This window comes from Cyanistes caeruleus, chromosome 16 (assembly GCF_971803275.1).
Source record: "Cyanistes caeruleus chromosome 16, bCyaCae1.hap1.1, whole genome shotgun sequence".
NCBI classification, from domain to species: domain Eukaryota; kingdom Metazoa; phylum Chordata; class Aves; order Passeriformes; family Paridae; genus Cyanistes; species Cyanistes caeruleus.
Genome location: NC_141716.1, coordinates 684,062 through 697,081, shown reverse-complemented (window position 1 = coordinate 697,081; position 13,020 = coordinate 684,062). Strand labels below are relative to the sequence as shown.

Genomic DNA, 13,020 nt, shown 5'->3' with positions numbered 1-13,020 from the left:
TGAGCTGACGATTGTGAACTTAGGAAGGTTTTGGGGCTTGGGTGTAAAGGCTTTGCATTGGGAATTTCAGCTACTTCTGTCTCTGGCCTGTGGTGCTGTATCAAAATGCCAGCTTTTCCTTGGGCCTTATCCCTGGGCATCTGTTAGAGCAAATTCCCTGTCTTTCTGAGGAGGAGCAGCACTTGATACCTCTCATGATCATTGCAACAGGGGTGCCTTGCCTGGAAACTGCACCAGAGTTTAAGCTGTAGCTGTCACCAGATGACCTGGCGGTCACTCTGGTTCCAGAGCTGGCCCCAGAACAGGTGGGTGAGCCAAGAGGGTTTGGGTGCAGCTTTGTCTGAGCCAGCTCCTGCTCATTGCTGCTGTAACCGCTGGCTTAAGGTGCCATCCCTGGCCTGACTGCAAAGGGTACTTGCATGGGAAGGGAGGGGCTGGAAATGGACATTTTAAATTGCATTTCACGACATTTAGTTGCCAAGCACTTAATGCAGTTGATCCCCTACTTTCTGCAAATCCATTGATTCCCCATGGCTCAGAGACAGGCTGGGCACAGGCAGGAGCCAGGCATGGCATTGGGCTCCGGCCATGATGTGGGGCTCCATCCCCCTTTCAAATATTTACTTTACTGTGTGAAAACAAAATACAGTTGGGATTGGGAAATGTGTCTGGGCAGTGTTTCTGGAGCTGCCTCAGTGTGTGGGTGCAGAAGGGGGTGCAGGGTGTGTGGGGACCCTGCTCTCTGGTGGCAGTGCCGTGTCCAGCCTGTGCTCCCGGTGCCTCCAGCCATGACTGCACCTTCCTGGCTCTGGTAGCTGCTGCTTCAGGCTGTGATGTGCCTGCTGTAGAAATTACCTGTCTGGTATGGATGTGACATTGCATCAGCTACTGCCCTCCTCTGAGCAGGGTCTCTGTTGTTTCCTTGGCCCGGTGCCCTTTATCCCTCCTGGAGTGTCTTTTGACCTGGTTCTTTAATTACTAGTACAGAATAGGCCTTCTAGGTTGCCCCTTCTTGGTATCTTCATGTCAGGACTTTATCTTCCACTTCACTCTTCAGCCTAAAGCTTCAGCAGGAGAGCTGGCACGGTGATGCTGGCGAGGGGTGCTGTGCACCGTGGCTGTCCTGCTGCCCCTGTGGGTGGCTGTCCTGCTGTCCCAGAGGAGCTGCTGGTGACACAGGGCTGTGCTTGCCGCTGTTTGCTTTGGGGCCTGGTCCTGCCAGCTGGGTGTCAGCTTCAACTGAAACCTAATCAGGCTCAGCTTGAGATGTGCCAGGGCACAGGGTCAGCAGGAGAGGAGAGGGGGAAGAAATGTGCCTGGGGGGCTGGCCCGGGGGCCCAGGGCTTGTGCTGCTGCCTGCCCCGGGGTGTGACATGCTGGGGGCTCAGAGCTGGCTGTGGGGGTGCTTTTTGTGGTGCCTCTTGGGGTGCCTTGCCAGGCAAGTGCCAGCCTCGGTGCTGCTGCCTGGAACTGCCCTTCTCCAGGCACACAGCTGGGTTTCCTGTTATAATGATATTTCCTAATTAAATCTCCCTAATTAAGCAGCAAAATGTGCTGTTGGTTAAGCTGCAGTGCTGTCTCACAGCCTGGCAGTCAGGTTTGGCTGGGTGCATCCCCCTTGTCAGACAGCCTGATTTCCAAACGTGCCCCACGCCTCCACTGCCCAGTTCCCTGCCCTTCCCAGCCGGGCACCCTCGGCACGTGCAGCCCAGGGATCCTGCTGGCATCAGAGAGCTGAAATCAAGCAGGAGGCTGCGAATGCTTCCAGAAGACCCTGATTTCTTTTCCCTGCAAAAGCTGATGCTCATGGAAACATTCCTTTTTCTTCCTTGCAGTGAACACCTACCTCTTCATGATGCAAGCCCAAGGCATCATGATCCGTGAGAACATGCGAACTATAGGAGCTCAGGTGTACGAGCAGGTGGTCCGCAGTGCCTATGCCAAGAGGAACAGCAGTGTGAATGACTCAGGTATTCCTTGAGCAATTGGAATTTTGACTAATGGTTCCGTTTTCATTGAAAATTAAGTTGAAGGAATTAATTTATACTGGTAAATGCAGGGTGGAAGCTTAGATTAATTTTTTTGCCACTTTTCTTTTTATATATAAAAATATATATGTAACATAAAAATATCCTCTATGTATAGAAACACTGTCAAAACATTATTTATTTATTTCTTTATTTATACATGTGGAAAGTTGAAATGCCTCTAACTTGTGTAAGGGATGAAAATCTTGAAAGGTCCAAAATGATGGGATTTGAGCTGAAAACCTCTGCTTTCCAGGAATTCAACTTGTAGCTTCAGCCAGTCTGAGGGTAAACACTTTGAAATTCAGTGTAAGGATCAGGTTTCATATTTAAAAAATACCTTCCCAGGCGTGCGCCTGCGCAGAGCCCTGCCTCTGGGCACGTGGAGGAGCCTGTGCTCATCAGCTTCACTCTTGCCATGCAAGTATGAACCGAGATGACTTGGCTGGAGATCTGCCACAGATAATAGATTGAACTTGGGCAGGATGCAGGGAGTGGAGCGCAGGCTCCCCCTCCCAGCCTCTTCACCAAGGAACATGTGGGGTTAGAGCTGTGGTGTGCTGCAGCGGGGCAGTGGCTGTGAGCGAGGCGTTGCTGCGGGGCCGGTGCCACCCAGCCTGTCCCTTCCCTGCTGCCACGTCCCCACGGCCTCCCCACAGGTGCTGCTGGCAGCAGGGCTGGGCTGGGCTGGGCAGAGCTCGGCTCCTCGCCCGCCAGGGTTCAGCAGCGGGGGCTGAGCGGGATTTGCAAGGCCAGATGAAGCAGGAGCCGTGTCCTTGCTGCCCAGCCTGCCCAGGTGCAGCCACCGCTTCAGCTGTGCCCTGGCTGGGGTGGGCACGGGAGGACAATTATCGACTTAGGCAGGAGATGAACGCCCCGGGTCACCTCCTGTGCTGCACCCTGGCAGCCAGGGCGGCCACCCTGGGCTATTTTTAAGCCTGGAAACATCAAGTAAAGCAGAGCCAGGGTGAGGAAGTGGCTGATGCCCTGCGGGAAGGAGGGTTAGGTGCTCCATTGCTGCTGTTTGTGGTGGTGAGAGCCTTCATCCTGCTGAGGCTCTGGTCCAGGGGGCTTTGAGTGATCCAAAACCCGTGTCCTCCTGCAGCAGGGAACTGGTGACCCCAGTGCTGGCAATACCAGTGCTGCTGCTGCAGTACTGGGCTTTGCTTGATCCTCATACCAGTCCCAGCTGCGCAGGCACGTGAGGACACCCGTCCCCCCCAGTGCTCCAGCCATGAGGACAGTTTTAGCACATACGAGCTCTGTGCACCGTCCTCGGGCGACCTTCCCTGGCAGGCAGGATGGGTGGTGGTGCTTGGTGCTGTGGCCACCAGGGCTGTGTTAACACTGGGGTCAGAGCCTTCCCCCTGACTGAATCTGGGAGCTGGGTGGGTGTCACTGCCTGAGGAGTGCCCTGTCCCCAGCCACTGTGTGACAGCTGCCAGAGGAAACCCAGCAGGAAAGGCAGCCCTTGGTGCCAGACAGAGCAGTTGAGCTCCAGTGCGGGCTGTGACCTGGGCTGAGCACTGCGGGTGTGCTCTGCTATGGGAGTTTACAGGGAAAATTGGTTATGGAAATTTGGAACAACAGCAAGCACCCAGAATAACATCCATCCTACTCGAAAAGCCCTCAGGTTCTGTGTACAGCCCATCTTGAGTTTTGAGATAGTTTGGATACTGTTTACTTGAGCGAACAAACAATGTTACTGACATGATGTTCTGTACTAGCACAGCATAGCAAATGACTTGTTCCAGTGGAAAACCTCCTCAGAACATCTTGGGGTGCAGCAGGCTGGAGGGCACTGCCCAGGAGGGTCAGGGATGTGGGGAACAGGGGGGCTGCAGAGAGCTGCTGGAGCACAGAGCAGAGGGAAGTCTGTGTGTAATGTGATAGTTTTTATTGATCCTATGGGGAGGATTCCAGGCAGGAATCCTACACAGCACCCTGCACTGACAGTCCTAGCTGGCACTGAGACCTGCCTGGGGATTTCTCTCTCTCCTGTTGGGAAAGGACCTGCTGGAGGAGCACATCCCTTCCTGCTGTGCCAGGGTCCTTTAGGGACAAGGCATTGGTAGCTTTTCCTTTCGAGAGCCACGTGCTGCTTTGTGACACTTAAAGGTGATGCTCAAAATTCCTCCTTTGGCCAGAAAATGCAAAGATTTCTTTGATGTGGTGCTAAGGCTGCTGGGATGAGCACCCTGCTGGCTTGCAAGACCAGAGCATGTTCCACTGGGGACACAGCTGTGCTGCTGGGGACATCCTCTGCTGATTTTGGAGTCTGCTCACAGTGGCATGAGCAGGTGGCTGGAAATAACAGACCTATAGCTCAGGTGAAAACTTCTTTTTTTTTTCTTCTTCTTTTTTTATTCCCCAGATTATCCTCTTGATCTGAGCCACAATGACACCTTCCTGCAAGCCACAACGTTTCTTCCTGAAGACTTTACCTACTTCCCCAACAATACCTGTCCTGAGAGGCTCCCTTCTATGAGTGAGTAGCATCCTGCTGCCTGTGCCCCTCTGCTGCTCCCCATGGCTTTGGAGGGCACACAGTGGCATTCCCAGTCTCACCACTGTGGCACCTTTCCCTGCCAGGCACCTAGGGATGAATGGGAGCGCTGTTCAGAGCCCTGCTCCCTCCTGGGAAATCATTGTTTACCCACCCTCAGGAATTAATCCCTGCTGTGTCAGAGGCATGTCTCCCTGCTGAAGTAGGAGCCCATTGCTTGGCAAACACAAACAAAAGAGGGATTGTGTGCTGGGAGCCGGTGAAAAGACTCTGCCAGCCCTTTTCCAGGGGCAGCGAGGCGGGGTGGCTCTCTTGTGCCTCGGCAGTGCTGCCAGACCGAGCTGTGCCAGGGCTGCTGTGGGAGATGGGCTGCACCCCCAGGGGAACTGCAGCTGGGCAAAATGCTTCCACCAGAGATATCCTCAGGGGGAAAACTGGCCTTGGAGGGCACGTGTTTGCAAAGGGGGGAATGCTCTCTGCTGAGGTGGGGGGTTTAGTCTGCTGGAAACACCCAGGGAGGAGCAGAGGGGTGCCCTGGCTGGCGTGGGGCTCTCATGGACAGTGCATCCAGTAGCAGCCACAGGAGGCTGAGGAGACCCAGCTGTTGCATCAGCAGCGTTTCCTGATTCCTTTTGCTGGTGCTGGAGAAGTTGAGTGCTGGGGATGGAGGACAAAAGCCAAAAGTGCTGCCCCAGGACCACAGCAGTTCCTCAGCCCCTGCTGCTTCTCCCACTCTGCAGAGGGCCCCATTGATGTAAATATGAGCGAGATCACCATGGAGGATATCCACCAGTTCTTCTCTAAAGACCCTTCCATCAAGCTGGGAGGGCACTGGAAGCCGAGTGACTGCCTGCCTCGCTGGAAGGTAACTGGGAGCTGGGCAGCCCCGTGTCCTGCTCGGCTGGGGGACGGGGAGTCCCGGGTGGGCAGCAGGAAGATGCTAATGACAGCATTAATTAATGCTAATCTCTGCTGCGCTGCATCTTCAGAGCACTGATGTCAGAAGCTCTGAAGTGTGGGAATGCAGTGCCCAGGGAAGGAACAGTGAACTCAAGGGCTGTTCTATTGTCCCCAGTGCTGGGCAGAGATGATGAGGGGGCACTGCAGCTCTCCCACTCGAGGTGACATTGAATTTTTCCAAAGCAACAGTTCTTCAAAAAATGAGAGGAATTCAAAAAGCTAATAGGAAATCCATGTTTTGGGGGTTGGAAGGGTTTCAGGCTGCTCTACATGGGAGAGCTAAGGCACCTTTTTTAGTGCTGCTCCTGCCCTATAACCCTGCACCAGCCAGTCCTGCTCCAGCCGGGGTCGGCAGCGTGCGCGGTGCAGTGAGAGCCGTGTCCTCTCCTCGTCAGGTGGCCATCCTGATCCCATTCCGCAATCGATACGAGCACCTCCCCGTCCTCTTCAGACACCTCATCCCCATGCTGCAGCGGCAACGTTTACAGTTCGCCTTTTACGTTGTGGAGCAGGTGAGCGAGCGCGGGCGGCTCAGGTACAGCTCTGTCCCTGGAGAGTCCCTGCCAGCTCACATCTCTGTGATGTGCCAGCTGCAGGGGTCATGTTGCAGTGTGTAAGTTGTCCCGTTCTGTCTAAAGGTGGCATGGCTAAGAGATGTGCCCAGAAATTGCTGCTTTTATATGAAAAATGGAAGTTTGGGGATTTGTGGTGGTGTTTTATTTTTTAAATTCTGTTCTGTGGGAGTTATATTTCAAAGAAAGCTTTGGACCAGGTACTTGCAGTTCAGACAATGCTGCAGTTTTTTGTATATCCCTGCACTAGTTCCAGCAGCATCCCCATGGCACAGGAGTGGCCTGACCAGAGTTAGGCATTTCATGTAGAACACGACTCTCTTTTGATGTGTACGTGGATCTCCCACTTAAGCTGTTTGGCTTCATCCACCTAGAAAATGTGCCTCCATATTTAGCTCTAGCTTATCAAGATTGATCAAAATTGGGTTTTCTTTTTAAGTGTCTGAGTATTCTGCATCTTTTTTTTTGCTCCCGTACTGTGAATTTGATATTTCAGTGTTGGTGGATCGCGCTAGTCTGCTGCAATACATTGCTGCTTTCATGGTGCCAGCATGGGAGCTGCTTTCCCTCTGCAGCTTCCTAGTCAGGCTGAGAACACACACACACAGCAAGAGCTGCAGGGGCTCCTCTTGAGAAGGAACTTTCTCCCTGCTAGGCTGGAAACCAACCCTTCAACCGTGCCATGCTCTTCAACGTTGGCTTTCGGGAAGCAATGAAGGACTTGGACTGGGACTGCCTCATCTTCCATGACGTGGACCACATACCAGAGAATGACCGTAACTATTATGGGTGTGGACAGATGCCGAGGCACTTTGCAGCCAAGCTGGATAAGTACATGTACCTGTAAGCACTGTTCTTCCTCCCTGCTGCCATAACTGCTAAGGAGCCAGTGTTAGATTTAATTCATTTATTTATTTTTAAGGTACAGAATGAATCTGGGTTTTTTCTCAAAGGGAGCACGGGAGGGAATGGCAGAGAGCCATCCTCAAGGCTTGGGCTTTCCCATGGCAGGTGGGGGAGCCAGTGGGCTTTGCCCTGACCCTTCTCTCCTGCTCAGGCTCCCGTACAACGAGTTCTTCGGGGGGGTGAGTGGCCTGACTGTCGAGCAGTTCCAGAAGATCAACGGATTCCCCAACGCCTTCTGGGGCTGGGGTGGCGAGGATGACGACCTCTGGAACAGGTACAGGCTGCCTGGGCCCTGGTGCTGGTTCTGTGAGCTGAGCCTGGCACACGCTCGGAGGGGACAGTTGTCACCTCGGGCTGGCTGTGCCTGCCAGCCCTGGGCTGGGGACGAGCCAGCCCCGCTGCGCTGGCCCCGTGGGGCTGGGGCTGCTCCAGCCTGCTCAGGCAGTGCATGGGAAGCAGAGAAGCGCTGGCTGGGGAGCTGTTGGCTCCGTGCAGTGTCCCACACGCACGGCTGAGCGGGGCTCCGAGGTGCCGAGTGCTCTGTGACGTGCCCCGAGCCCGGGCGGCAGCGGGAGGCTTTTGTGGCTTCTCTGTGGGTGGGAAGGCCGGAGCCCCAGGAGCTCTGACTGCAGCCCTGGAAGCGCTGCCAGCACAGCAAACACAACGGGGGATTATTTTTTGTTTATTTTATTTCTCCCCTTTCTAATGCAGAGTACAGTACGCAGGCTACTCGGTGACTCGACCAGAAGGAGACACAGGGAAATACAAATCAATTCCCCACCATCATCGGGGAGAAGTGCAGTTCCTAGGAAGGCAAGTAAATTTTTTAAAGAATCCTAAAGCCTTTCACAAAGAGCCTGTACCATGTAGGAGGTTCCCTGCAGCTGTTTGAGGGCAGTGACAGCCTGAACTCTTGAAGGAAACTAACCGCAGGGAGATGGAGGCAGAGTGTTGCCAGGATTCCTCCATCCCTCTATTTGGTACCCCACATCCCTGCAGTGAAGGGTCCTTGTGGCTGCTTGGATGCCATCCAAAAGAGGGGATTGGCAGGCTGAGGGCCTGTCCTTTATCTCCAGAGGAATGTACAGGGGTGGCTGTTGCCAGGTGTCAGAGAAGCTTCAATGTTTCTGGAAGAGCCTGAGCTCAGTGCTGAAGGAGGCATTGCTCAGCCTGCAGAGAGCACAGAGCAGGGGCTGTCCTGTGGTGTGGCTGCTGAAGCATCAGGTGTCCCTGGCAGCAGCACCCTCTCCATTCTTGTTTCTGCTTCTTGGTCCCAGGCTGGGGTGGGTGTACAGAGCCCCTGAACTCAGGGTTTGCTCTCTTGTGAGGCTGCAGACATCCAGCAGGAGTGGCAACTGCCCCTGGACCAAAGGAGGACAAGCACTCTCTGAGCATTTTTCTCAAGAAGACAAATTCTCCCCGGAGCTCTCCAGGAGGGCTCCAACCCCTTTGTCCCAGAGCCAGGGTTGTTTCAAGCATACAAGGGTTGACTGATTGCTTTTGCCTGAAGACCACAGTGGAATTTGAGTCTTCTGAAAACAGCAACAGAAAACCAGATAAATAAAACTTTCACAAACAACTTCAGGAATTAACACTTGTAGCTGAGCAGCTGCTGGACAAGGAGTGCAAGCTCTGTTCTGCAGGGGGCTTTAGGCTGCTGCTGCTGCAGAGATTTGAGCTATCTGCTGGTCTTTTCTTTGTAGAAGACTCATTTTTGGGGGTGTTTCCATCTTTAGCCCTACTTTTCATTCCTCTGTTGGACAGAATGCAGTCAGTCAGAGATGCTTCTCTTATTTCACTCTTGAAAAAAAGAGAAGTTGCTTTTGGTTTAAAAAAACGTATTTAGTCAAACCCTTGAAGCATGGCAGGCTGATAATGAAATGGGACTGGGCTCCCTCTTTGTACTCACCCAGCACCTTCCCCTGCCTTATGGCACAGCCCTTCCCTGGTCCCTGCTCCGTCCCCAGGGCTTAGCCCAGCTCCCACTCGCCCTGGTGCCTCCAGGCCCCCAGCACTGTGCTGAAGAGAGTCACTGTCCTGCTGAGATGCTTCTGCCTATTTTCTCCTCCCAACCCTCCTCCCTCTATCTCCTCATGCTGCCTCTAAATGTGCTTGAGGCTGTTTTTATGCACCAGCTGCAGTTTCCTTCCCCATACCGCCATTCTGCTAGTTTCACTTCCTCGCCCCCATCCCTCAGATTAAAGCCATTTATTTCTGGTTTTGCTCATGTCTGGTTTCATAGAAGTGGCAAGGACCACAGCACCCCTCAGCTGGGTCCCTCTGGGATGGTGTGGGTGGTGGGCTTGGCAGGACCCCCAAGGGAATGGGACCTGCAGGCTTTGGGCAGGTGCCACAGGTTGTTTTGGCAGCTGAATGTTTGCTGCTGGCACAGCGAGCACTTTCCCCTTTATCAAGAGATGGACTTTTCTGGAAATTTCTGATATTTACTGACACAGAGTATTTAAATGTGATGGCTGCCTGTCTGAAGGGCTCAAAAAGCGTTGTTTTGTAGCTGCTCCTGGGCCTGGCTCTTTGAAAGGTGTCCTAGTAGCCTTGGGAGGAGTTTGTGGGTGCTGTGAGACATGTGGAAGTGACTCTGGCCTCTGGTTCTCGTTGCACAGGTACGCCTTGCTGAGGAAGTCAAAAGAAAGGCAAGCCCTGGACGGCCTCAATAACTTGAACTACTTTCCAAACGTCACATATGACGCCTTGTATAAGAACATCACTGTTAACCTGACACCAGAGCTGGCTCTGGTGACCGAATATTAAAAGGAGAAAATAACTTTGCTCTGCCCTTCACCAAGAAAGCACCACGCTAGACTTTCTCTTCCAAGGGTTATTGAGGACAAGCAACACTTTGTCTAATGAAGGATCACAGTATTTTGGAGAATGAGGCTGAAAGTGCACGCACAAATTGCCCTAGCTGTAGCAATCCAGCCCGATACCTGGGCAGCGAGCTCAGCAGTCTCTTTATTTTTTTCTGCCACTTGCTTTCTGGGTTTCAGGACAACAGTTCGACCTGCTGCTCTCATCTCCACATTCCTCCTCCAGCAATCTCTGGCACTGGGACTCTCCTCGGATGCGCTTTCTCCTGCGGGAAGCGGCTCAGCTGAGGGACTCTGGCTTCTTGGCGGTGAACGTCAGGAGCAATTTGGTTGGCAACTGCCCTGGTGGGAGATCAAACGACTTCTGATGCCGTTCTTCTATGTCTGTGCAGTTTTTTAAATGACCTGCTTGAAGTATATACAACAGAATCGCTTCTTAAAGAAGTGTAAGTGTAAATATGCTGTGTAAATTGCCCCTTTTTATTTTTCTCCTATGGCTCAAGTCCAAGCGAGAGGTTTACATACGGTCACTCATTTTAGTCCTGAGTTCTGTAAACACTTGTGTGAGCATCACTGTACTTGTGCAAGGTGTTCCCTTTTAAGCCTGTGAGACTGCTTGCATGATTCCAGCTGGGCATATGCAGAAATGTTTGTGGGCCAGGGCCCAGAACCTTCCAGTGCAGAGGGTGAGAAATACAGCCGGGTCATCACTCATTCCAGAAACCGCAGGGCTGGCTTGTTCCAGGGAGGGTGAGGAAATGGGAATATTTATTAAAAAACCTCCCTTTTCTGTCACTTTTGCAACATGATGTGCAAATGAGTCCAAAAGCCATAAGGAACAGAGTCCCATGGCTGTTGCTCTGTGTCCCACTGACGCAGGGTGAGCCCGGCGGCGCTCTCGGCGAGGCTGGGGGAGCGCAGCCCCCGGGCTGGGATGGACCCACTGTTCCCACAGGAGCCCTCCCTGGACAGCAGCGCTTGCCCTCACTCTGGAACGTGCTGGAAGGGTTTGGGAGGTTGGTTTGGTGTGTATCATGTAAATCACAGGGTGCTGTCTCTCTCAGTACCTGGCAGCACTGGCGTGGGCACAGCCGGTGGGACGGGGTCACAGCTCAGTGAGAGACATGAAGGACACATGAAAATGTGGGGACTGGGAGCCAGAGCTTGGTCTGACAGCCCATGCAGCCATCCAGTGTCATCCCTCTTTTCTTCACAGCCACGTGGGCAGGCTGGACTTTGGGCTCTGTCCCCACGGACACAGTCCAGCCCTTACACAGCACTGACACCACATCTTTCACTGGACCTCTCTGACTCAAAAGTAAATACATTGGGTGTTGGTTTTAGTTTGTATTTCCACACAACAAGGGCGGGTACTTGACCTCCAAAAGACTTTAACTCTTTTCATTGCATTGTTTGCCTTCAGTTTCCTGAACTTCTCATGGTTTACATTGTTTTCTCAGTTCCGTGGACGTATGATCCCCATACGCATCTGTGGTGGGTGTGACTGCCCAGGGCATTCCTAACCTGTATCCAGAAAACGTTAGTTTAGAAAACACAAGTTTTGTGTGGATCTTATCGGCCGGCATGAGAGGACAGCGAGCCTGCCCTTGAAAAGCGCTGATGAGTTTGTAACTAAGTTTTAAAGTCTCTGAACTTATATGTGCTTTAAACTTGCTTCCCGAGGGGATTCAGCCTGGTTATTTATAGGCAGAGGTGAGGATTTGCTTTTCCTGGCACATACAGCAATAAAGACTTTTGCTTCGGAATCTTGATCTGTAATTCACGTGACCCTTTCCGGGTGCTGAACCCGCGTTGCCCTGCCCCTCTTTTCTTTCATCTTGAGACCTTGCTAGAAACCTGTCTTTGTTTAATGGTGCTTCAAACAAAGAATGTATTTCAACTAGTCCAAGTTCACTACCCCAGAATCATGCATGTGTGTGTGAGTAGGTGTTGGACTACCTTAGTTGGGATCCTCAGCCTTCCATGTCCCTGCCACCCGTCGCACCTGGTGTGGAACAGAAGCCGTTACCTCTGCTCAGAACTGCACTCTGCGGTTGGCACAGAAGGGTCCATCCCCAGCAGCATCCCATCCTTCGTTTCTAACCATGTTGAGTTTATTTTCCCTTTTTAAAATGTGGATTATCTGAAAATGTGCACTGTTAATCTTATCAGCTATGTCAAATACTGTATAGTAAATGTAACTGTTAAAAACATACTGTCAAGCGCATGTGCTGTTATGGTGTAAAAATTCCTGTATTAAGGAGAACTTGTACATATTCTGGCAGCTGAAGTTCCACAAGGCCACTCGTTTGCCCCTTCCACGTCAGCGCCGTCAGCCAGCCCTGCTGGAGGGCAGGTCCTGTGCGATGCTGATTTATTTTTTTTAAATGAGCCATGTGGGTTTTATTTGCAAAACTATTTATTGACAGTTAATTCTCTGTAAAGCTCTGCTTCTCTAAGGGAGGAACCGTCTGAGCAGTGGCCGCGCACTTCAGGCCCCTCACCATCAGAAGTGGCTTTAAACTCGCGAGCAGCTTTCCATCATCATGGCTTTTGAGCTTACTGTTATGTTTTTAAGAGGTGCCAGGGGGACGTTTTTGCACTGAAGATTAGTGTTTTACAACACACACACACACTTCTCAGCAAAGCAATCCTTTGTGTCATTACATTTATTTACCCATGTGTTTGTACATTTTTGTATTTGTTAATTTATGAATGATTTTTTCAGTAAAAAATACATATCCAAGAACAGAGATTTCAGTGCTTTTTTAAATTTTTTTTTATTTTTACAGGAGGCTGGGGTGTGCTTTTTTAGTAGGAGGTGAGATTTGTGAGCCCAGAGGGGTTAAGTGCCTATGAGAGTTCGAGTCAGTAAGAGTGAGCCCTGGATGCTGAAAGCTGGTTAGAAATTTCTCATTAGGACTGGCCAGAAATAGAGTGTGAGATGTGGATGCTCCCCAAACTCTTGATGTGTTGGTGCCTGAGTCTTTTTTCCAAGCATCTGCTTCAGTGTAGCTGTGATGGAGGGCTCAGCTGCCTTAGGGTGTTAGGAGGACACTTGGCTGAAGGTGGTGCAGGGGTCGGGACTGGTGGTGGGGACTATTGGTAACTGAATTTTTGAACAACAAACCCAGGCAGACAGACAAGCTTCCTTGCAGCAGCTTAAAAATATCTTTCTCCTGCTCTGCAGCATACAGGCATGCTAGAATAAATAGCTGGCAGCC

At 51.9% G+C, this 13,020-nt stretch overlaps 1 protein-coding gene across 5 annotated transcripts in view; it reads left to right on the top strand.

Moving 5' to 3' along the window:
- B4GALT5 (beta-1,4-galactosyltransferase 5) overlaps positions 1-12,545 on the top strand; it is a 32,542-nt gene extending 19,997 nt beyond the window's left edge. For all 5 annotated transcript variants that reach the window (XM_086852529.1, XM_086852528.1, XM_086852530.1 and 2 more), the window contains exons 2-9: positions 1,836-1,970; positions 4,402-4,515; positions 5,274-5,398; positions 5,889-6,005; positions 6,721-6,908; positions 7,123-7,245; positions 7,683-7,784; positions 9,593-12,545. In XM_086852529.1, coding sequence (XP_086708655.1) covers positions 1,836-1,970; positions 4,402-4,515; positions 5,274-5,398; positions 5,889-6,005; positions 6,721-6,908; positions 7,123-7,245; positions 7,683-7,784; positions 9,593-9,740 — 1,052 coding nt within the window. In that variant the 3' untranslated portion in view covers positions 9,741-12,545. The remainder of the gene's footprint in view (positions 1-1,835; positions 1,971-4,401; positions 4,516-5,273; positions 5,399-5,888; positions 6,006-6,720; positions 6,909-7,122; positions 7,246-7,682; positions 7,785-9,592) is intronic.
- Positions 12,546-13,020: the final 475 nt, after the last annotated feature.